This window comes from Somniosus microcephalus, chromosome 1, assembly GCF_052327205.1.
Source record: "Somniosus microcephalus isolate GS21.2 chromosome 1, FLI_Smic_1.0, whole genome shotgun sequence".
NCBI lineage: Eukaryota > Metazoa > Chordata > Chondrichthyes > Squaliformes > Somniosidae > Somniosus > Somniosus microcephalus.
Genome location: NC_140987.1, coordinates 426,915,148 through 426,937,151, shown reverse-complemented (window position 1 = coordinate 426,937,151; position 22,004 = coordinate 426,915,148). Strand labels below are relative to the sequence as shown.

The 22,004-nt window shown below is 43.0% G+C and overlaps 2 protein-coding genes across 5 annotated transcripts in view; one reads left to right on the top strand and one right to left on the bottom strand.

Annotated features, from left to right (window-relative positions):
- The window catches only part of LOC147125263 (retinal guanylyl cyclase 2-like), a 61,187-nt gene extending 56,842 nt beyond the window's left edge, over positions 1–4,345 (bottom strand). For 3 of the 4 annotated variants that reach the window (XM_086000219.1, XM_086000227.1, XM_086000236.1), the window contains exons 1-2: positions 4,003–4,344; positions 1,295–2,130 (exon numbers count right to left, since the gene is read on the bottom strand). In XM_086000219.1, coding sequence (XP_085856345.1) covers positions 1,295–2,039 — 745 coding nt within the window. In that variant the 5' untranslated portion in view covers positions 2,040–2,130; positions 4,003–4,344. Of the gene's footprint in view, positions 1–1,294; positions 2,131–4,002 lie in introns of all 4 variants that reach the window. The other variant, XM_086000246.1, reaches the window with a different exon arrangement.
- A 9,920-nt stretch (positions 4,346–14,265) lies between these two features.
- nxt2 (nuclear transport factor 2-like export factor 2) lies at positions 14,266–21,021 on the top strand. The gene is made up of 4 exons (XM_086000207.1): positions 14,266–14,381; positions 17,155–17,241; positions 18,192–18,336; positions 20,484–21,021. The coding sequence occupies exons 1-4, from the start codon at positions 14,367–14,369 to the stop codon at positions 20,660–20,662; spliced, it is 426 nt and encodes a 141-aa protein (XP_085856333.1). The 5' UTR covers positions 14,266–14,366; the 3' UTR covers positions 20,663–21,021.
- The last annotated feature ends 983 nt before the right edge of the window (positions 21,022–22,004 follow it).

The following is a 22,004-nucleotide window of genomic DNA, read 5'->3' as shown; positions in this document are numbered from 1 at the left end:
GTCCTATTTTTTAATTTACCTCCTAACTCCCTATATTCTGCTTTTAGGACCTCATCCCATTTTTTACCTATGTCGTTGGTGCCTATGTGCACCACGACAACTGGCTGTTCACCCTCCCCCTCCAAAATGTTCTGCAGCCGCTCCGAGACGTCCTTGACCCTTGCACCAGGGAGGCAACACACCATCCTGGAGTCTCGATTGCGGCCGCAAAAACGCCTACCTATTCCCCTTACAATTGAGTCCCCTATCACTATAGCTCTTCCACTTTTTTTCCTCCCAGCCTGTGCAGCAGTTGGCTGCTACTGCCTTCCTGGCACCTTCAGGGAACACTGATGGAGATGAAGAATACCACAGTTTTGAGGTTCTAGGAAAGGATAAGATAGAGTAAGAGAGTAATCATGGGGATTGTCAATAAAATAGAGGGGAAAAAAATGCCTTCGTTATTCACCCAGCAGTCTCATCTACTGGTCCTCAGAGAGCACTTCACATATTGATACAGTGATAAATTGAGTAGTACTGAAGGATCTGCGCAATCTTCTACTGTTAAGGCTCTCTAGAGCATTCAACTATCAGCAATGTTCTAATAAATAGATTACAGACTGTAAATTTCTAGCTCTTTGCTAGCACTTCAGCTAGTCCCACTCCCCCGCCCTTTCCCCGTAGCCCTGCAAATTTTTTTCCTTCAGGTACTTATCCCATTCCCTTTTGAAAGCCACGATTGAGTCTGCCTCCACCACCCTTTCAGGCCGTGCATTCCAGATCCTAACCACTCGCTGCGTAAAAAAGTTTTTCCTCATGTCGCCTTTGGCTCTTTGGCCAATAATAATAGGAATAAGCCATTTGGCCCCTTAAGTGAAGAGCAATGGTTCAGGACACCACCAATAAAATAAACAGACAACATAAATAAAAAAGCAGCAATCAGGCGATACCAAGTATGGGTTATAAAGCCTCAGATTTATAAAAGGAAGGGAACACTGATGGAGATGAAGAATACCACAGTTTTGAGGTTCTAGGAAAGGATAAGATAGAGTAAGAGAGTAATCATGGGGATTGTCAATAAAATAGAGGGGAAAAAAATGCCTTCGTTATTCACCCAGCAGTCTCATCTACTGGTCCTCAGAGAGCACTTCACATATTGATACAGTGATAAATTGAGTAGTGCTGAAGGATCTGCGCAATCTTCTACTGTTAAGGCTCTCTAGAGCATTCAACTATCAGCAATGTTCTAATAAATAGATTACAGACTGTAAATTTCTAGTGATTATTTCAATCCTAGAGAAAAATGTATACATACTGCGAAGTTTGTCGACAGTCTTTATTTTCTCTAGAGCTTTCCTGACACTCCCAGATTCGTTGCCCATTGGCAACACAATTCTCACTGGCAGGCCTTGTTTCCTGAGGGCACTAGCCAATTTCGCAGCTGTATCCACCCAAATGTCTTCAGTTGAAGAGATGATGGCTACATGGGCCCACTGGAAGTATTTCATCACAGTGAGGAGAACTCTTGTGGGTGATGGTAAAGTTCTCGCAAACGTTGGGTAATTTGTAGCATCGTCCAGTTCATAGTTTATACAAGCCCATGAAAATACGATTCTATTCCAATTTTTTCCCAGAAGGGAAGCAGCATCACAGTAGCCTGGATTTGTTGGACCTATGAATCCTGATGCTAGTTCTGAATATTCAAGAAAAGCAGCCAAAGCTTTGGAGGTCTGACAGTCTTCATTTAGTATCACATAATCAAAGTGGTTGCCAAGATTTAAAGAGGAATCCTTGTTGATTTGATCAATAGCTAATTTAGCAGCAAGATTTGGAAGAGCTTTGGCAAAAATAGGGTCACACGTCCAGGGTCCTATGACCCCCACCTTGTATGTTATACAATGTACTGAACTAGGAAATGTTAACACTACCAGAATGATCCAATACAACAGGAAGGGTGACAATGAATAAGATGTAAACCGTTGATTTTTGGTGTCAATCCAGATTGGATGGTTTGATGATTTCAACATAGAGCTACAGAAATGAGAGGAATGGTGTAGCATGGCTATCCTACAGCAGTCCAGACCAATCAGTAAGAAGGATGCATTTAAAAATTAATCCAAATTCTTTCCAAAGTGGTTGCAGAAGTAAGTCCTGAAAAAAAAAAGAAATAGGTTTTTCTTCCTGTGAATGCCGACACAGTCTCGCTCACTATCAGTCTTTCTTGTCTGTACTTTGTTGATACTATTATGGCATTGCTCCTCTTGATCTTTCTAAGCTCCAAATATACCATCCTATATGTACTTCCTAATTCTTATGTCTTCACTATGCTGAAATCAATGGCCGATTCTGTGCTGCCATGCTCCCAGTGAAGAGTAGCACTCAGAGGAAGCACATCGTGAGAACCGTCCATCAATTTTAATGGCTCGAAAATCTTGGAATGTGCATCTGTAATTTCTTCCATGCACTTTCTAGGAATAAAGCTCCCTGGAGGGAGTAGAGAATTGGCCCTCAACGTGCATTGCAACAGCTCCAACTTTAATTTATTCTTTACTAAGATCCCAAAGCTATGACCATATTTCCCTCAGTCTGTTCTTCCTCCTTCAATCCTCAGTCCCTTAAAATTCAAGTTTAGGCGTCACCTGAAAACTATTATTTGATTTATCTCACCTACTTCCTACATATTTTGACTTTTGTGGTATCCTGCACTGTTGACCATTCACCTCGGTTTCTCGCTACAACAAAATCTACCATTTTAAGTGCTCGCTCAGTGCGGTGCGATTCTATTAGCTACTACTTTTGTTATCTCTGTACGGTACCGCACCTCATTTTCTGTCATCATCTTTGATCATTTCTACCAATTAATTTGGTTGGATAAATTTAAATTTGCATAACTTTGATCCATTTTGAAATCAGGCCAAACTGGATACAATTTGGATAAAATCATAAAATTGGCCTCCCAGTATAGAGGTGAATTGCAATTAATGCCTATTTACTCATTCTATAAGAAATGCTACGCAAAATCATTCTGCCTATACATTATACAACTGAATACACCTTGCATGCTGTACAATTGAATACATCTCTAATACACTGTGCAACTGAATACACCTCGCATGCTGTACAATTGAATACATCTCTAATACACTGCAACTGAATACACCTCGCATGCTGTACAATTGAATACATCTCTAATACACTGTGCAACTGAATACACCTCGCATGCTGTACAATTGAATACATCTCTAATACACTGTGCAACTGAATACACCTCGCATGCTGTACAATTGAATACATCTCTAATACACTGTGCAACTGAATACACCTCGCATGCTGTACAATTGAATACATCTCTAATACACTGTGCAACTGAATACACCTCGCATGCTGTACAATTGAATACATCTCTAATACACTGTGCAACTGAATACACCTCGCATGCTGTACAATTGAATACATCTCTAATACACTGTGCAACTGAATACACCTCGCATGCTGTACAATTGAATACATCTCTAATACACTGTGCAACTGAATACACCTCGCATGCTGTACAATTGAATACATCTCTAATACACTGTGCAACTGAATACACCTCGCATGCTGTACAATTGAATACATCTCTAATACACTGTGCAACTGAATACACCTCGCATGCTGTACAATTGAATACATCTCTAATACACTGTGCAACTGAATACACCTCGCATGCTGTACAATTGAATACATCTCTAATACACTGTGCAACTGAATACACCTTGCACATTTGTACAATTGAATACACAAAAAACAATCCCAGAATTATTGGAATTCTGTTCATTTATGTACTAATAATCTCACATCTATTGTTATTCTATTTGCTGAAACTAAACTGCAACCCACATGTACATTTTATTGAGTACAACTTGTAACTATGCCCAAACTGGATTATTCCACCAATCTCACAATCTAAAATACTTTCCATTTGAATTTTTTTCCTGTTGCTATAAATGACCTTTAAAACAGTGAATAGAAATCTAAACTTACCAATTTTTAGGGTGAAGAAATGAGAATGTTACTTTCCCTCATTCTCAGCTTAACGAGGTCTAAGGCTTTAGATACTGATCTGATTAAATCCTATCACATCAGCCTTTTTAGCACTTTGCACCATTCAACATTAATAACACACGTTCCTCACTCTTTTCTTTCCCATTATGCTAATCTTGGCTGTACGTGCCAAAAACATTTATCCAGAAGATGTATTTCTTTTCCGACAAACGGTGGGGACAAACAGTTGCAAAGTAAAAGGTTAGCACTTTGGATAGTACAGATTGCAGCTTACAGGCAGTGTTGTTGACAAGGAATAGTAAATCCTTTAAACTGAGCTGTGTATTTCAATGACCTACATAGAATGACCTTAAGATTATGTTTCAATTGTCCAGAAATGCTAAATCCCAGTGCAGGACAGCAGGGCTTTACTTAGGGAGATTTCAATGGAGAATGAGGGGGAAATGAACAAGGTTTACAAATAATCTGATAAATTACAAATAAAAAAGTAATTAAATAACTTGCGCATTTTACACTGTGTACGCACACCTTTTGTGAACTTAAGACAATTTATTGACATATAAATGGAATTTAAAAAACATGATATGTGTTGTGTTTGTACCGCTACGCACAACTACATAAAATAATAAAACAGCAGAGACTGAGAGTAACTTCAAGTGATCTTTACTGGGTAACTGGAACTTCGGCACTGACTATCCAAATCGATACGCGTCTGTTATATACGCTCGCAACTAAGGATGTACATCCACAAAACAATGTTGTATACATTACACTTCCTCCCCCTTTAGTATAATAGTATATTAACGCAAAATTTCTATAATTAACATACAGAGCCTGCCTTTACAGTAACCTTTTTGTTTTCTTAAAAGTAACAAAATTCAAATTCCAACATAACATTTTATTTTGTCAACAGCCCTTTTACAAGTCAAGTCTCTGGGGAGGCCTCCTCTGCCTCTCTGGGTAACGTCTCTCCAGACTCTTTTCTCTCCACCTTCAATGTTCTGTTGGTAATTACGTGGTGGCCCTCGGCGGCGAGGGTTGTAGCGGCGGTAACGATTTCGGTCCGCGGCATATCGGCTTCCTTGAACTGGAACTCCACCTGAACCAGTGACGTTTGCCGCCTCTGCACCCTTTTCACCTTCCACTACGTCAAACTCCACAGTTTCACCGTCTCCAACACTGCGTAGATATTTCCGTGGGTTATTCTTCTTTATGGCAGTCTGATGTACAAATACATCTTCCTTTGTATCATTCCTGTTGATGAATCCATAGCCATTTCGTACGTTGAACCACTTTACTGTTCCAAGAACCTTTGTTGCGATGACTTTCTTCTCCCCGGGGGATTTGGGCTTGTCGGGCTGTGGCTGCTGCTGCTGTTTGGGTTGCTGCTCAACTATTGTTGTGTGAAATACCTCGGCTGAGTCAACTGTTGTAGTTTCCTCTGAGGTCGGCAGTGGTAAACGTGACAAACCATCGGCGTTGCCATGTTGCTTGGTCCCCTTGTATTCAATGTCATACAGGTGAGCCCCTAGGAAGAGTGACCATCGCTGTAGCCATTGTGCCGTCATCACTGGAACGCTCTTCCTTGGGTTGAAGATTGAAACGAGAGGCTGGTGGTCAGTTAACAGTGTAAACTGTTGACCATACAAGTAGTGGTTGAATTTCTTGACTCCCCGCACAAGGCTGAGGGCCTCTCGGTCAATCTGTTCATAGTTGCGTTCAGCTGTAGTCAATGATCTTGACGCAAAGGCTATTGGTCTTTCTGAGCCATCTGGGAACTTATGTGACAACACGGCACCAATGCCATAGGGTGAAGCATCACATGCCAGTCGAATAGGTAAGGATGGGTCAAAGTGAGCTAGCACCTCTTCTGAAGTAATGAGTCTTTTACTCTCTTGAAAAGCTTGTTCACAGCTGTCACTCCACTTCCATTGTAGCGATGCATTTAGTGGATGTAACACTGTGGATAGATTGGGCAAGAACTTGTGATAGTAGTTCACCAGTCCAAGATATGATCTCAACTGAGACACATTTTCAGGTTTTGGTGCATTAATCACAGCCTCAGTCTTGTCTGGAGACTTGTGTAAACCGTCCTTGTCAATCACATGTCCACAGTATGAGATTTCCTTTTTGAAAAACTCACACTTGTCTCGGTTCGCTCGGAGCCTATACTCCCGTAACCTGATGAGCACCTGTTCAAGGTTGGAAAGGTGGTCGTTGTCATTCTTGCCAGTAATGATGATGTCATCAAGATAACACTGAGTACCTGGGATCCCCTGCAGGACTTGGTCCATTGCCCTTTGCCAGATTGCAGGAGCTGATGCTATTCCGAATACCAGCCGATTGTACTGGTAAAGGCCTTTGTGCGTATTTATTGTCAGGTACTTCTTTGATGCATCATCAATTTCCATTTGGAGATAGGCCTGGGCCAAGTCAATCTTTGTGAAGCGTTCCCCTCTTGACAGGGAAGCAAAGATGTCCTCAATGCGAGGCAATGGGTACTGTACTGTGTGGAGGACTGGGTTAACAGTCACTTTAAAGTCTCCACAGATGCGCACTTTTCTTGGCTTTCCTGGTTTTGTGCTGGAGGTTTTCTTCGTCACTGGAACTATAGGTGTGGCCCATTCACTCCAATCCACCTTGGACAGGACCCCTAACTGCTCCAAGTTCTCCAGCTCTGCTTCTACTGAAGGGTGAATTGCATAAGGCACTGGTCTGGTCTTATGGAACTTTGGATTTGCGTTCTCCTCAATCTTAATTTTTGCTTTCATGCCCTTAACTGTTCCTATTCCCTTCTTGAACACTTCCTGAGAGTCAGAGAGTATTTGTGACAGTCTCTCAGGAGTGGCGTTGCTGTCCTCCTTTGCTGACACAAACAGTGCTTGGATGGTGTACCAATCCAACTGTATTTTCCTGAGCCATTCGCGTCCCAGCAATGGTGGTCCTCCATTTTCCACTACATTTCAATTTCAATTTCAATTTTATTTATCACATAACTAAATACAAGGAGTGAAATCTAGTCAGTGAAATGCTTTTTTCTTGATGAGCCGAGAGCACCAAGCAGCAAGAACACTTAGCTGCCTGGTACGCACAGAGCCCGCAAGGACGGCAGCCATCTTCATCGGCGCCATCACAAAAAAAACACATACCGACATATACACGCATACATACTTTAAATATAAATAAAACTGGCATAAAATAAATAAAAGACATAAAAAAGACAGCACAGAAAATGAACAAACAATAATGTAAAAAAAGTAATTTCTGCAGTAATTACATTGATATTTCTACCCAGGCTTCTAGAATAATCTCTGGCTACAGGGTGGCCGCCCTGGGAGAGCATCATGAGGAACTCACAACTTATAATTAAATAAATTTAATTAATTAATAAAATTGCTCCCTTGGTCTCTCTCGATGTTTCCCCTCTCTCGATGTTTCCCCTCAGTCTTTCTCGATGTTTCCATCTTGGTCTCTCTCGATGTTTCCCCTCAGTCTCTCTCGATGTTTCCCCTCTCTCTCTCTCGATGTTTCCCCTCTCTCTCTCTCGATGTTTCCTCTCAGTCTTTCTCGATGTTTCCTCTTGGGTTCCTCTCCAGCTCTCGCTCCTTCAAACTGTCCTCTCTCCGGCTCTCGCTCCTTCAAACTGCTCTCTCCAGCTCTCGCTCCTTCAAACTGTCCTCTCTCCAGCTCTCGCTCCTTCAAACTGCTCTCTCCAGCTCTCGCTCCTTCAAACTTCTCTCTCCAGCTCTCACTCCTTCAAACTTCTCTCTCCAGCTCTCGCTCCTTCAAACACAGAGGTTCAATTGTGGTATTTTTTTTTCTTTGTATGTCACTGTCACTTTTATTTTACCTTTGGGGCACACTCTTTGTCCTGTGTATGTCTTTAACCGTACTTTAGTTGGCCTTAGCGGTATGTGTGAAAACAGTCATTTGTAGTCATGTACAGAGATCACTGTTAAAGCTGAGCCTGTGTCCAACTCTATTTTCAGCCTAACTCCTGCCACTTCTGGAGTAACCCATATTATTCTGTGATCCTCTGTTTCTTTCACACTGTGTAGTTCTAGACAAGCCAGATCCTCTTCCTCTGAGTCTGTGTCACTTTTTTCTTTATCTGAACTGTCTCCAGTCATGTAGTGTACCTTCTTGTATCTATCTTTGAAAGGTTTCTTGTTTTCAGTCACTTGGTGTGCCTTTGTATCAGTTTTCCACTTCTTTGCTTTGCAGACCCTTTCAATGTGCCCTCGGTTGCCACAATGTCTGCAATTTTTGTCTTTAAACCAAGTCATTGTGGTCATGTGACATTTTACCACAGTGATAGCACTTCTTTTCTTGTTTCAGTGACATTTTGTTAGTGGAATATTCCAGGGATTTTTGTTGAATTTCTAAAGCGCCACGTGCTGCTGCTTCCATTGAAATTGCAATACTTAGAGCCTTCTCCAAGGTGAGATCTTTTTCAGACAGGAGCTTCTTTTGTGTGCTTTCACTTTGCATACCACACACAAATCTGTCTTTCAATGCGTCTGATAAGCCCACTCCAAATTGGCAATGTTCTGATAATTTGCGCAGCTTTGCCAAATATTCAGAAATGCTTTCATTTTTGCTCTGGTTCCGTTTATGGAATTTAAATCTTTCGGCTATGAGCAGTGGTCTGGGGCTTAAATGGTCTTGGAGTGTGACCACTATTTGTTTGAATGGTTTGTTTGCTGGCTTTTCAGGGGTTAATAAACTACATAGTAGCCCGTATGTCTTCGCGCCCATAACACTCAGCAAAACAGTGGCTTTCTTTTCTACCTCCACTCCGTTAGCCTCACAGTACAACTCCACTCTTTCAATATAAGTTGCCCAGTCTTCAATGCTGCTATCAAATGCTGCAATCGTGCCAATCATCGCCATTTTTTTTTTCCAAACCCGTTTTTCTTTCTTTACTAGTTAGCTAGCGTCATGCAAGTCCTGTGCACTTTTCACTTGACTTACGTATCCCCTGCCTAGCTTAGCAAGCGTGCTCCGTTTTCTCTACCTTCTCGCTCCTTTCTTCCAAATTTCGGTGTCCTCTGGATGCGATGCCAGAATAGGAAGACGTAGGTTCATAATTCTCGTCGCCAATTTGTTGTGTTTGTACCGCTACACACAACTACATAAAATAATAAAGCAGCAGAGACTGAGAGTAAGTTCAAGTGATCTTTACTGGGTAACTGGAACTTCAGCACTGACTGTACAAATCGATACGCGTCTGTTATATACGCTCGCAACTAAGGATGTACATCCGCAAAACAAAGTAGTCCCTTCAATGTTGTATACATTACAATATGGTTGTGCACAAGTCAGGAGTGTGATGGAATACTCTCCACTTGCCTGGATGAGAGCAGCTGCAACAACACTCAAGAAGCTCGACACCATCCAGGACAAAGCAGCTTGCTTGATTGGCATCCCATCCACCACCATAAACATTCACTCCCTCCACCACTGGTGCACTGTGTCTGCAGTGTGTACCATCTACAAGATGCACTGCAGCAACTCGCCAAGGCTTCTTCGGCAGCACCTCCCAAACCCGCGACCTCTTCCACCTAGAAAGACAAGGGCAGCAGGTGCATGGGAACACCACCACCTCCAAGTTCCCTTCCAAGTCGCATGCCATCCTGACTTAGAAGTATATCGCCGTTCCTTCATTGTCGCTGGGTTAAAATCCTGGAACTCCCTCCCTAACAGCACTGTGGGAGTACCTTCACCACACGGACAGCAGCAGTTCAAGAAGGCGGCTCACCACCACCTTCTCTAGGGATGGGCAATAAATGCTGGCCTTGCCAGCGACGCCCAGATCCCATGAACGAATAAAATTTCTTCCAGATATTTTACAACATTTCCCATTCAATTTTATTTTGTTGTATCAACTGCCAGAACGTGGTTGCAGGCTCTGGCCACTAGATGCCTCTGTCAAATGAGTTTCTGAAGTCTCTTCCCCAACTCCATTTCCACCTTGTGTATAAAAAAATTATATAATCAACTGACCATGGGAAACACCATTGGTAATTTGCCGGTTGTATTATAAAAGAATCAACATTATTTCAACCAGAAAAAAAACACAAAAAAAATCACTATAAATACAGGAGACTTTGGTTTATCCGGAGGTTGTATGTCCGGAAACCTCGATCTACCGGCAGAAATCAGGAGCCGTTCTATTAGGTTGTTTTTCTTCTCGTGGCTTTTTTTTTCCAACAGTCAGGCTTTGGAAAGTCTCTCTGAAGCTGTTGCTAAGCTACAGAGACGCTTCCAAGGTACGGGCCGACTGTTTGAAGCTGTTGCTAAGCAACAGTGTTTGTTGTCAGATACGGAGATGAAAACCTCCGCATGCTTCAACATTAACGCTGGTATGTCCGGCAGTTTCGATAGATTGGCAACAGCTCGGTCCCGTCGGTGCCGGATATAACAAAGTTTCCTGTATGAAAAAATGTACACGGGGAGAAATTCGGTATAGACCCAATTGGGGCGCTAAAATTTTAAAAGTTGAAAAATTAGCACCAGGCGCTAATCATTCTCGCCTCCCACGAAATTCAGTTGTAGCGCTCCAAGAGGGAAGTGGAGCGCTAAATCAAGCACTAACCACTCCTCTTAGGGCACTAAAGTGTGTGAAAGGGGCAATAGTGGCAGAGCGCTGACGAATGTTCAGTGCAGTGCTGCCGGCATCAGAGGCTCCTTCCCTCGCTTAAAGGGAAGGGCCAATGATGGGATGCAAGATTCTTCCTCGTATTTCTGTGGGGCCACAGGAGCTGCGCAACTTGCATTACAGCCCCAAACGCTCTGAGAGAGTGGAGGGCTGAGCAATCGCGCATCAGTCAGACGTGAAAAACATTCAGCAGGCACCAGACTGGTGTGAAGAATAAAGTTTGCCCTACCTGACCACCACTGCCTTTAAATATCGCTCCCCAAGCGGCCAGCCGAGGTGACAATGCCTCCTGATGCTGCCGTTGTTGACGCCTGGCAATGCAGCAGGGGGTGGGAGTGAATATCATATCCGGGGCGGTAACGGGGCACTGCGCACCTGATGACGTCACAATCTATGGGGCGCAACAGAGCGAGGCGGTGTTAGCGCCAGCGCAAAACCGGCAAGGAAGTTCGCGTGCATCGGTGAAGTCACCGCGCCGGGTTGGTAACCCCTTAGCGCCCCGTTAAGGCCCCCCCACAGGCGCTAACGGGAGGCGCTAAGCAGCCGAATTTGTAGCCCGTACATTTTTAAAAATCTAAACAGCATCTACACAAAGCTACTAAAAAGGTTCATCAAGCTTTTATAGAAGGGCATTAAACTATGGAATAGTGAATATCCTACTAGCATTATTGAATAGAGATACACGTGCTAATGTTTCATAAGCAGTAGGAAATCCCTTCAGTTGCTGGGTCTTTGGTCAAGCGTCCCTCCCACAATGTACCTTACATTTGAAAGTGCTGTTCAATGATAAATCCAAGCAGATGTTAATGCAACGACTGGAAAACCACAGATCAGGGCAAAGGGTGCACTCAGAAAATGAAAGATTTCATATGAATTTCATCTCTAAATTGGTTTAATGTAATCTTAAAAATGTATTTATGTATGATTGTAGTATTTAAAAGGATTCTATCTTCATGGAATTGTGAATTGGCAAATCTTTTTTGATAACAGAGAAGAGCTAGATGTGCTATGCCTCATTTTTGCCACATTGACTAAGATTTTTTGTTTTGAGAAATTTATTCTCATGATTAGCAATTGAAAAAATGCTTTTCATGAAGCTGCTACCCCTATACTTCTATCTGTTGTCCCTCTGCTGGTTAAAGTAATTGCAATTGGCATCTAGATGGCTAAAGGCATGGCTGCCAATGTGGGGCAAGAGGGAGGGAAGCACAAGAGGCCAGAGTCAGGCTAACAGAGTTAGGGATGGGAGGGGAGGCGGTGGGGTGGTTGTAGGGTTGGAGGAGGTTAGAGAGGTAAGGAGGGACGCTGCCATGAACGGGATTTAAACACAAGGAGGAGAATTTTAATTTGTAGGTATTGGGCAGCCTGGAGCCAACATAGGACATTGCGGATAAGGGTGATGGGTGAGTGGAACTTGGTGTGGTATAGGATACAGAATAGGCAGCAGTCATAATATCTGCCGAGTGTAAAAGCTGGAAAAAGATGTGCAAAACCATATCAAATGGAAACCATGCTTCAGGGAGTTTGAATGCCTCTATTTATGCAAAGAAACTGTATAAAAAAGAAAGAAAAATAGTGGACCCCACAACTAAAATTAGTCATTAAATTGTCTCTAATAAAACAGCCCATTTACAAAATAGAGCTCGGAGTGATCTACAAAGGGTGATCAGGATGAAGATGGAGTATAATAATTGTGAACCAAATAAGGGTAAAGGTCAGTTTGTGCCATGAACCTCCGTGCTGACCCCATCAGGGTTCGTGGGGTTGGGAGACGTCTCTTGATGTACACTGGGAAGTCAGGCCTACAGGCTTCTGGCTCCAGGTGATGGTGTTCCTTGAAAGGAATATTGCTACAGTCACTGAAGTTTTGAGGTAATTCTGCAGTGGAAGTGGCTTCTGATCAAATTTCTTCATAACACTGTATTTTCTATATTCCTCAAAATCTCCTAGCACATTTCTTTTAAAACTCAATAAATACCATGACATACTTGATTAATATTAGGTGCTGTATTTGTGTTTAAATTGCCCGAGCAAGCATACTTTTATGGACAGGCTTCAGAAAAGGGAAGCTAGTAAACAGCACCTCATCTTCCGATTAGGCACTTTGCAGCCTTCCGGACTCAATATCGAGTTCAACAATTTCAGATCATAACCTCGGCCCCTAGTACATTTTTACTTATAATTTTTTTCTCAGCCCTTTGTTTTGGGTTTTCTCTTCCCCCCCCCTTTCCTTTTTTTTCTCTCTCCCACATGGCAGCTGTCACTCATCCTGCCAGTACACTTCACACCTAATCTGAGCCGTCTTTTGTCTCCACTGTCCTATCACCATCTCGTCTGGTTTTGAATACCTCTTAATGTCTCTTCACTTCTCTTTTGTTCTATCGCAGCCCTGCCTTCGATCTATTTTATTTCCTTTCCAGTTTTGAAAAAGGGTTCACCCGAAACATTGACTTTTAATTTCTCTCCACGGATGTTGCCTGGCCTGCTGAGTTTTTCCAGCATTTCCTGTTGTTATTTTGGATTTCCAGCATCTGCAGTATTTTGCTATCGTACACTTTAGATGGAGCATTTATAGTGATGAGACACTCCAGAAAGTGGTTCTGCAACACCAGCTCAATTGTTGGGTACGGCAGAAGCTTTCCCATTTGTACTGCAGGATTGTTTCCATAACAGCCAGAAGATAAAAACAAGTGTATGTGTGCAATTGTTTTTAAGTCACTACTCATAGCTACGTAACTGACTGCTGTACCCAGATACTCAACCTGAGGAAAATTTTGTGACAGCAATTCGACTAAGCCAGGTGCCAGAAGCATGGGATCAAGCCAAATTTACTGTGGATTTATGCAGTGCTTTAGACATCCATAACTCAAGGTTGCTGAAAAACGTTTAATACAAAACACAGCAGCAAACTAAAGTAATGAGATCAGTGTGTGTATGTTTAAAATGTGCAACTGATTTTTTAGCGTTATGGTGACAATCTTGATGAGGTGCAGTTGTGGAATGTTTCCCGCATCCAGTGCAGTGGTCAGGGAGGATCCACACAGGCAGGTTTCGGCGAAGCTGGCATCAGTGGCCTTGCCAGCTGGTGAGCCACTCAGACTGACCATGTTATATTGTCATGGAGGCAGCGCGGCCTCTGGTAGGCTCCGGCCGAGGCCCGACTACCTGGCCTCCTCTCCCAGATTGAAGCAGTAGAGTAAAACTGGAAATACACAGCACATAAGTCAGTATCTGTAAAGAAAAAAGACTGTGGTTTAGACCAGTGGCTGGAAGTAAACATGCTCCATGTTGGCAGAAGTCACTATCCATTAGTCACAACATCCAGCTCACCCTCACTTCTAAACAGATTTTTTAAACAATAGACACTCTAACAACATATTTATTGTGATTTGTTAAAAACATCTGGCTTTCACTAACTGATTCAAGAATTATTTTTTTTAAACCCACGTCTTCTTGCCCTCACCAACCAAAGAGAAGTTTTCCATCAGCACCTCGAGAAGGTCCAGTTGGCAGCGCGGAACTGAAGTCGACGGTCGGAGTTTCCCCGGGCTCGAGGTGGAAGATTCAGCGGCGCTGCACACCGGAAGCTGAAGGCAGGCAGCTTCCGGTTGGAGTTGGGAGCCGGGGGGCTTTAAGCGGAGGGGACCGGCCGCGGGTTGGAGGCCTGGGCTTCTGGCGCGCCATGGCCGGCTCTCTGGTGAGTGATGGAAAGGGCTGGGCCCCTTCCCCCGGCTAGCGGGGTTAGCAACTGCGTGGATAATTATTTGCCTTCCGTTGTCCATTTTCCGCTATCTTCAGGGCTGTAAGGAGTGAAATTAATTGTATAGCCCTTTCAAGGAGCCGGCACAGGCACAACAGGCCGAATGAATCCCCCCACCATCAACATCCTGGGGGGTCACCACTGACCAGAAACCTGGACCAGCCACATAAATACTGTGGCAACAAGAGCAGGTTAGAGGCTAGGTATTTTGCGAGGAGTATCTCACCTCCTGACTCCCCAAAGCCTTTCCACCATCTACAAGGCACAAGTCAGGAGTGTGATGGAATACTCTCCACTTGCCTGGATGAGTGCCGCTCCAACACTCAAGAAGCTCGACACCATCCAGGACAAAGCAGCCCGTTTGATTGGCACCCCATCCACCACCTTAAACATTCACTTCCCTCCACCACCGGCGTACCGTGGCTGCAGTTTGTACCATCTACAAGATGCACTGCAGCAACTCGCCAAGGCTTCTTCAGCAGCACCTCCCAAACCCACAACCTCTTCCACCTAGAAGGACAAGGGCAGCAGGTGCATGGGAACACCACCACCTCCAAGTCACACACCATCCTGACTTAGAAGTATATTGCCGATCCTTCATCGTCGTTGGGTCAAAATCCTGGAACTCCCTACCTAACAGCACTGTGGGAGTACCTTCACCACACGGACTACAGCGGTTCAAGAAGGCGGCTCACCACCACCTTCTCAAGGGCAACTAGGGATGGGCAATAAATACTGGCCTTGCCAGTGACGCCCACATCCCAGGAACTAATAATTATTTTTTTAAATGACCTCTTTCTGTCTTGTATGATTCCATATATCTGCCCATGCCACACAGCATTCCTTTGCCAGGTGGGTGACTGAACAGACAACCTGCTCCCAGTCATCTAAATTCCCTTGCAAGAAAGTTAAGCTTTCCCCCCATTATGACTTGTAGGCTGGTGGGTGGCTTCTATACGAAGGAGACGGTGCAACAAAGGTTCACTAGATTGATTCCTGAGATGAGAGGGCTGTCCTATGATGATAGGTTGTGTAGAATGGGCCTATACTCCCTGGAGTTTAGAAGAATGAGAGGTGATCTCATTGAAACATACAAGGTTCTGAAGGGGATTGATAGGGAAGATGCTGAGAGGGTGTTTCCCCTGGCTGGAGTGTCTAGAACTAGGGGGCACAGTCTCAGGATAAGGAGTAGGCCATTTAAGACTGAGATGAGGAGGAATTTCTTCACTCGGAGGGTTGTGAGTCTTTGGAATTCTCTGCCCCAGAAGGCTGTGGATGCTGAGTCTTTGAGTATATTCAAGGCTGAGATAGATAGATATTTGGACTCTAGGGGAATCAAGGGAAATGGAGGGGCAGGAAAGTGGAGTTGAGGTCGATGACCAGCCATGATCTTATTGAATGGCGAAGCAGGCTCGAGGGGCCATATGGCCTACTACTCCTCATTTCTTACTTTCTACAGAGCTTCTTGATGGCGAGACTGAAGTTGGAAACTTGGTGCCTGTACAATCGCTGGTACAAGTCTCATGCCACTTTGCAACGTAGTGTGTTGTCGCTCCAGTACACTGTGTGCCTTACTACTATAGTAATGGGGTAGACCTTTAGAGTGGAGTCAACAAACCCTTCCATGCTAATTCATTAAACATAGCCTAGTACAGGTAGACTACCTTTTATCCGAACTTCCGAAAACCGAAACCCTCTAAAAACCGAAGGTTTTTTCGTTCAGCGTAAGTCGTGCGCACGACGCCGACCCCGACGACCCACCCCCGACAAATTTCCCAGTCTTATAAAATACCTTCCGAAATCCGAAATTTTCCGAAAACCGAAACACGGCTGGTCCCGAGGTTTTCGGATAAAGGATAGTCTACCTGTACGTCAGCTGAAATGCAATATAATGGCCCGGAATTTGAGGTCGGGATGATGGTGAACTGTCAGCGTTTGCCGTCATTCCACCGTTGAAACCGACCGGGACCTCATGAAATTCCGAAGTTGCCGACTGTCATCGACAGCACCGAAACTGGCTGCGCTGTGCTCCCCCACCCCCCGGCCACGCAGAGCTGCCAATCAGTGAAATCTCATAAATCATTGAAACTGACAAACTTCTGCTCTTCCCCAGTAAGTCTGCTGTTAAATTCCCCACTAAAAGTTAGACCCAAAGGGATATGGTGTAACTGGGGTTTTAACAGCATATTGACTGATAAACAAATGTTAAGGACCTGGAAAACTAGTTTTAATTTTGTGCAGTGTCAAATTTATCTCTTTTAATAAAAAGTAAACTTTTTAAGAAACTTTTCAAAAAAAATTCATTTTTGTCAAGGTTGTCCATCTTTATTCAGGTTTGCCTTTTCCCCATGTCAGTGCCCTAATCTTTCTTTTGCTCCCTCTAACTATTTTAAGGGCTTACTCCCTTCTCTGCTGTCTGTCTGAGAGAATTCTGCCTTTTGATTGGCTGCTGAGACAGCCAGTTGACGTCACAGCAGCTTGCACAAGGGGATCCCCATTGCGTTCCATTGATTTGAATTGAAGGTCGGAAAACCCGAAGTTCTCGACACAGGGATTGTAAGATTCTTGTGCGGGGTGTACTTCAAGGCCAGCAGCGAACACCTTTGCCTCGCAAATTCCGGACCAATGGTTTTAGAGCGCACTTTGCATTTTAGAGATACAGGTATTTAATTTTTTTATAAATCGTATAAAAAAAACTTTTAATTTTCAGGACTTCAAAACTCATGCGGACCAGGCGTGCAGGGCAGCAGAGGAATTTGTCAACATTTATTATGAGACCGTGAACAAAAGGAGGAGAGTAAGTACCCTCTGGGATGTGCATTTCCATAGGTTTCCATGGTTTTCCTTTTCCCCTCCGCTTTATAATCCTGCAATTCAAGCTATTTTGCCTGGGTTACAGGAAGGGGAGGAGACAACAGAGACGAGACCAAGAGAAAAAAGAGAAGTAATGGGCACCTGCAGGTTTAATACCAATAAAATGTTGCGACCATTTTTAATAGTTATATAGATAAATGTTGCAAAAAAAACTTTGCATGGGATTGTTTATTCTGATTGCAGGGTTGGTGCAATAATGACCTTCTTAGACCTCTGGTGCTCCAAAGAGTTCTGTGATCCCTGAGCTACCAGCTCTTAGATTAGACCTTGCGTAGCGTGGGAAATAGTCAATCAATATATTATAAGTAGTATTGCTACTGCAGTCCTGAGAGTAATTTCGTCAATCCATAGATTTTATTGAAAACGCATTAAAAAAATAAAAAAAAAGTTTTGCTGTCTGTTTTCCTCCCTTATTCTGTCTTCTCTATTCAATATATTTGAACTTGTTGTGTTTTTTCTAGAGTTCGTTGTTTAAACTTGCCTGTTTTACTGAGTCTCCAATTCCCCACTGTCCATTCCGGAGCTGAGACTTGCATCCTAAGAATAGACACTTAAATGGCTGAAAACTGGCCCAGTGACCTTTTCTTAAGGTTTGGGACATTGTAGTTTCACCTGGTCATGCCACTAAAACGCTAGACCAAATCTCACTTTGGATGCAAATCCCCCTGAATGAGTTATCTCAGTAATGGCCTTAAGGGAGGGGAGTTGTTAAAATGAGTATCTGATCAGCAACACCCAAATATTTGGCATAAATTTAAATTACCATTTATCACAGATTGATAAGATTAACAAAATAACATTGCCATATGACTTTGCCTTCAGCTTTTCCATTTTGATCATTGTTTTCCTCCTGCGTTTTATGCTTTTTCACAGGTATTGACCAAATTGTATCTGGATACAGCAACCTTAGTGTGGAACGGCAATGCAATATCGGGCCATCAAGCACTCACTGAATTTTTTGAAATGTTGCCTTCTAGTGATTTCCAAGTAAACATGCTGGACTGTCAGCCAGTTCATGGTATGCTTCAGTTACACCTGATAAGAATTGTATCAAATATAACATGTTAAATCCCGAATAACTGCATCTATAGCACTCATCTTACCGTGGGTATGAGTACTTTTCTAATTTGGACTATATTTTTGATATCTGTAATATCAAAAGTGGTAAAGAAAGAAAAAGAAAGACTTGCATTTATATAGCGCCTTTCACGACCACCAGACGTCTCCGAGCTTTACAGCCAGTGAAGTACTTTTGGAGTGTAGTCACTGTTGTTATGTGGTAACCGCGGCAGCCAATTTACGCACAGCAAGCTCCCACAAACAGCAATGTGATAATGACCAGATAATCTGTTTTTTGTTACGTTGATTGAGGGACAAATATTGGCCAGAAAAATGGTGGTGTGGATTGTCCATGAATTGTGTGATCATTACTTTTCCATTTCTTTAGCCTTCTCTTCACCTGCAGGAAAAAATCAATAAAAATTGGATTTCTTTTGAAAAATAAGAGTGTGTTTGGAAGCCACAAATAATTTCCCTTTATCTGATATTTTAAAAAAATTATTTAACTTAGTTTCTGTCTAGTTTATCATATTTGCCAATTTTTTAAAAACTTGTTTTTCTCTGCCTCCTGGATTCAATCATTCGTTTAGGAGATGGTGTTAATATTGAAAACATTGTCCTTTGCCTGGTTACAGAGTCATGAACTGGTCAGGCATTGATTCAACTCTTCTAATGTCAGATTCTTGAGTGCTAGTTTTTCAGTTACCGTGTCTGTAACACCAGTAGGCTGCCTCACCAGAGGGCTAACCTGTTTGCAGTGCAGCAATGGTTAAGCACAAATGAGTGATGGGTATATATTTGACTTGTCTTTTGCTTGCTATAGAAGGATGATTACAGACCATTAACTCCCCCACAGCCTACTTCCAAGCTGTCTGGGAAACATGCACTTTGTTGAAGGGGTAGTGTTACCGAGATAAAATGTCCACGGCAGTTTTATCATGTTTGTACACAAAGGAACAATAGTTGTGTCTGGCACCTTCATTTTTTTTCTTTTACAAATGACGGAGAAGCTTTTTCCTTGTCTGTGCTGGATTTGAAATTGGCTGCAAAGATGAAAGCGACCCACTGTATTTTCCCCCTTCTACCTCCCCGCACATTGACCTGCATATTTTCAATTGTTGCATATGAATTTTTCATTACGTTCTGTAGGGCATGGTGGAATAAAAATATAAGAATTAGGAGCAGGAGTAGGCCACACAGCCCATTGAGCCTGCTCCGCCATTCCATAAGATCATAGGATGGCAGCTTGATGAGGTTTTTGTTGCTTTATTTTGCAACGTGCTCTTCTAATGTGGCAGAAGTTGTCAACATATTAATGGCCAGGTATCAAACACAGGCAGGAATGGCCAGGTATCAAACACAGGCAGGAATGACATATGAGGAGAGATTGGGTCGATTGGGCATATACTCACTGGAGTTTAGAAGAATGAGAGGGGATCTCATTGAAACTTAGAATTTTATAACGGGACTAGACAGACTGGATGCAGGAAGGATGTTCCCGATGGCCAAGGAGTCCAGAACCAGGGGTCACAGTCTAAGAATAAGGGGTAAGTCATTTAGGTTAGAGATGAGGAGGAATTTCTTCACCCAGAGAGTGGTGAACCTGTGGAATTCTCTACCAAAGAAGGCAGTAGAGGCCAATTCATTAAATATATTCAAGAAGGAGTTAGATATATTTCTTGAGGCTAAAGGGATATGGAGAGAAGGCAGGGACAGGGTACTGAATTTGGATGATCAGCCATGATCACATTGAATGGCAGAGCAGGCTCGAGGGGCCGAATGGCCTACTCCTGCTCCTATCTTCTATGTTTCTATGGCTCCAAGGGAGGTATAGTCTGTATTATGAACAGAGAGAAAACACATTTAATTAAAATGAAAGCAGAATGACTTTGAAGTCAATATTTCTATTTTGTAAAGTTCTAATAGCATTCCACCAATTGCTTTAAAGATATATTTCATCCCTTTATTCAAAATTGTGTGTCTGGTCATTGAGTAACTTAGCTTTGTGATTGTTCTAGTTAAAGGTTATTGGATGTGTTACTGGATTCACTTTGGGATTTACCTATGTTGTAATGAATCTTCTGGGGTTTTTTATTCTCCAACCAGAGCAAGCTACTCAAGGGCAGACCACTGTGCTCGTGATCGCCTGTGGGTCAGTGAAATTTGATGGAAATAAACAGCGATACTTCAATCAAAATTTCTTACTCACAGCACAAGTAACCCCCCAAAATACAGTGTGGAAAATCGCAAGTGATTGCTTCCGCTTCCAGGACTGGGCCAGTTAACTCACGGTCTTAATTGGAGGAGCACGGTGAATTGACGCTGTTTTTTGGATTTAATTCTGGAAGTAAATAGTGGAAAAGGTGAAAGAATAAACAATGCAGGAACTGTGCGAAGCATTGTGACCAGAGTGGCTGAAGGAGGGGAAAGGAAAACTTGGATCATCCTCTTGTAGAGAAGCGTATAGCCACCACATCTGATAGTCAGTGTTTGCTTTATAGATGGTACTTGGCCAAGGCGCACTCTGCGGTCTGTAGGCTGCGGTTTTAATCTGAAATCTGACACTCATGTTCTTAAAGTTTTCACTAGCTTTGCACACTGTGCTGTTTGAAACGGACTTCAATAAACAAACATTTTAATTAGACTGTTTTTGTGTTGCTTATACATTAGATTCTCTATCAGTGCTTTCCCCCCCCCCCCCCCCCCCACCCCCACCCTTGCTCTGGAACACTCAGCAACTTGAGCCTGTTCCGCACATGGTTGCATTGATGCTGGTCATCCTCGGCACCTTATCCCAGCGGACACATTCCTCGTGTGTGTGTGTGTGTGTGTGTGTTTGTTTAGAGAGTGAGTGTTCTTGGGCTTTTTGATTCAGATATTGTCCTCACTTGAATTCCGTGTGCAGTTTCCAGCAGGGTTTCATGGCATAGCGAGCAGGAGCAGAACCCTGGCTTATTTTTGTTCTTGCTTAGCCTAGGGTACTGAGTTCAGTTGTAGTACTCCTGTCATCCCAGATGAGATCAACGAACTCGACACAGGCTGGAAATTAAACCTAGGACCTTCCTGCTTTGTATGGCTCAGGCCCTCACTGAGGCTTCAGGAGACTCCACCTTGGTTGAGCTTTTTTGGTGGAGTGGGTAAGGAACAGTAACAGGAGCTATTTTTGCTTTAGTAGAATATAGCAATTACTTCGTAATTGGGGAGAAAGATTTATGATTGAATAACGAAAGTAGAAAATAACCAAATGTCGAAAAGAGACAACCACTTAACCATTGAGGAACAAGAAAACTGACTTGACAGTCACAATGTTAAAGCAAAACCCAACACAACAGACAACATAAATGTTATTCTAAAGATTATTACACCATCTAGTGGCATTATTTTCAGATGGGTTTCATTTTTTTCCTGTTATGACACTCATTATCCTTTTGGCTTGTGTCACTCCAGTCTTGCAAACACAGAAGAATGGAGAGTTTTTTTTGAGCCTGTGAACGTTAACTCGTACAGGAAACTTTCTTTTATCCGGCACAGACGGGACCGACGTGGTGCCGGTTCATCAAAAATTCCGGATAACCGAACACTATAGTAAAAGGTAGGGAGAGCTGACAGCTCCGTATAAAGCAACAA

Excerpts from the sequence above, each read along its gene's own strand:
- nxt2 (XM_086000207.1), top strand. Across the intron at positions 17,242-18,191 it reads CCGTGAACAAAAGGAGGAGA|GTATTGACCAAATTGTATCT; the intron begins GTAAGTACCCTC and ends GCTTTTTCACAG. Across the intron at positions 18,337-20,483 it reads GGACTGTCAGCCAGTTCATG|AGCAAGCTACTCAAGGGCAG; the intron begins GTATGCTTCAGT and ends TTCTCCAACCAG.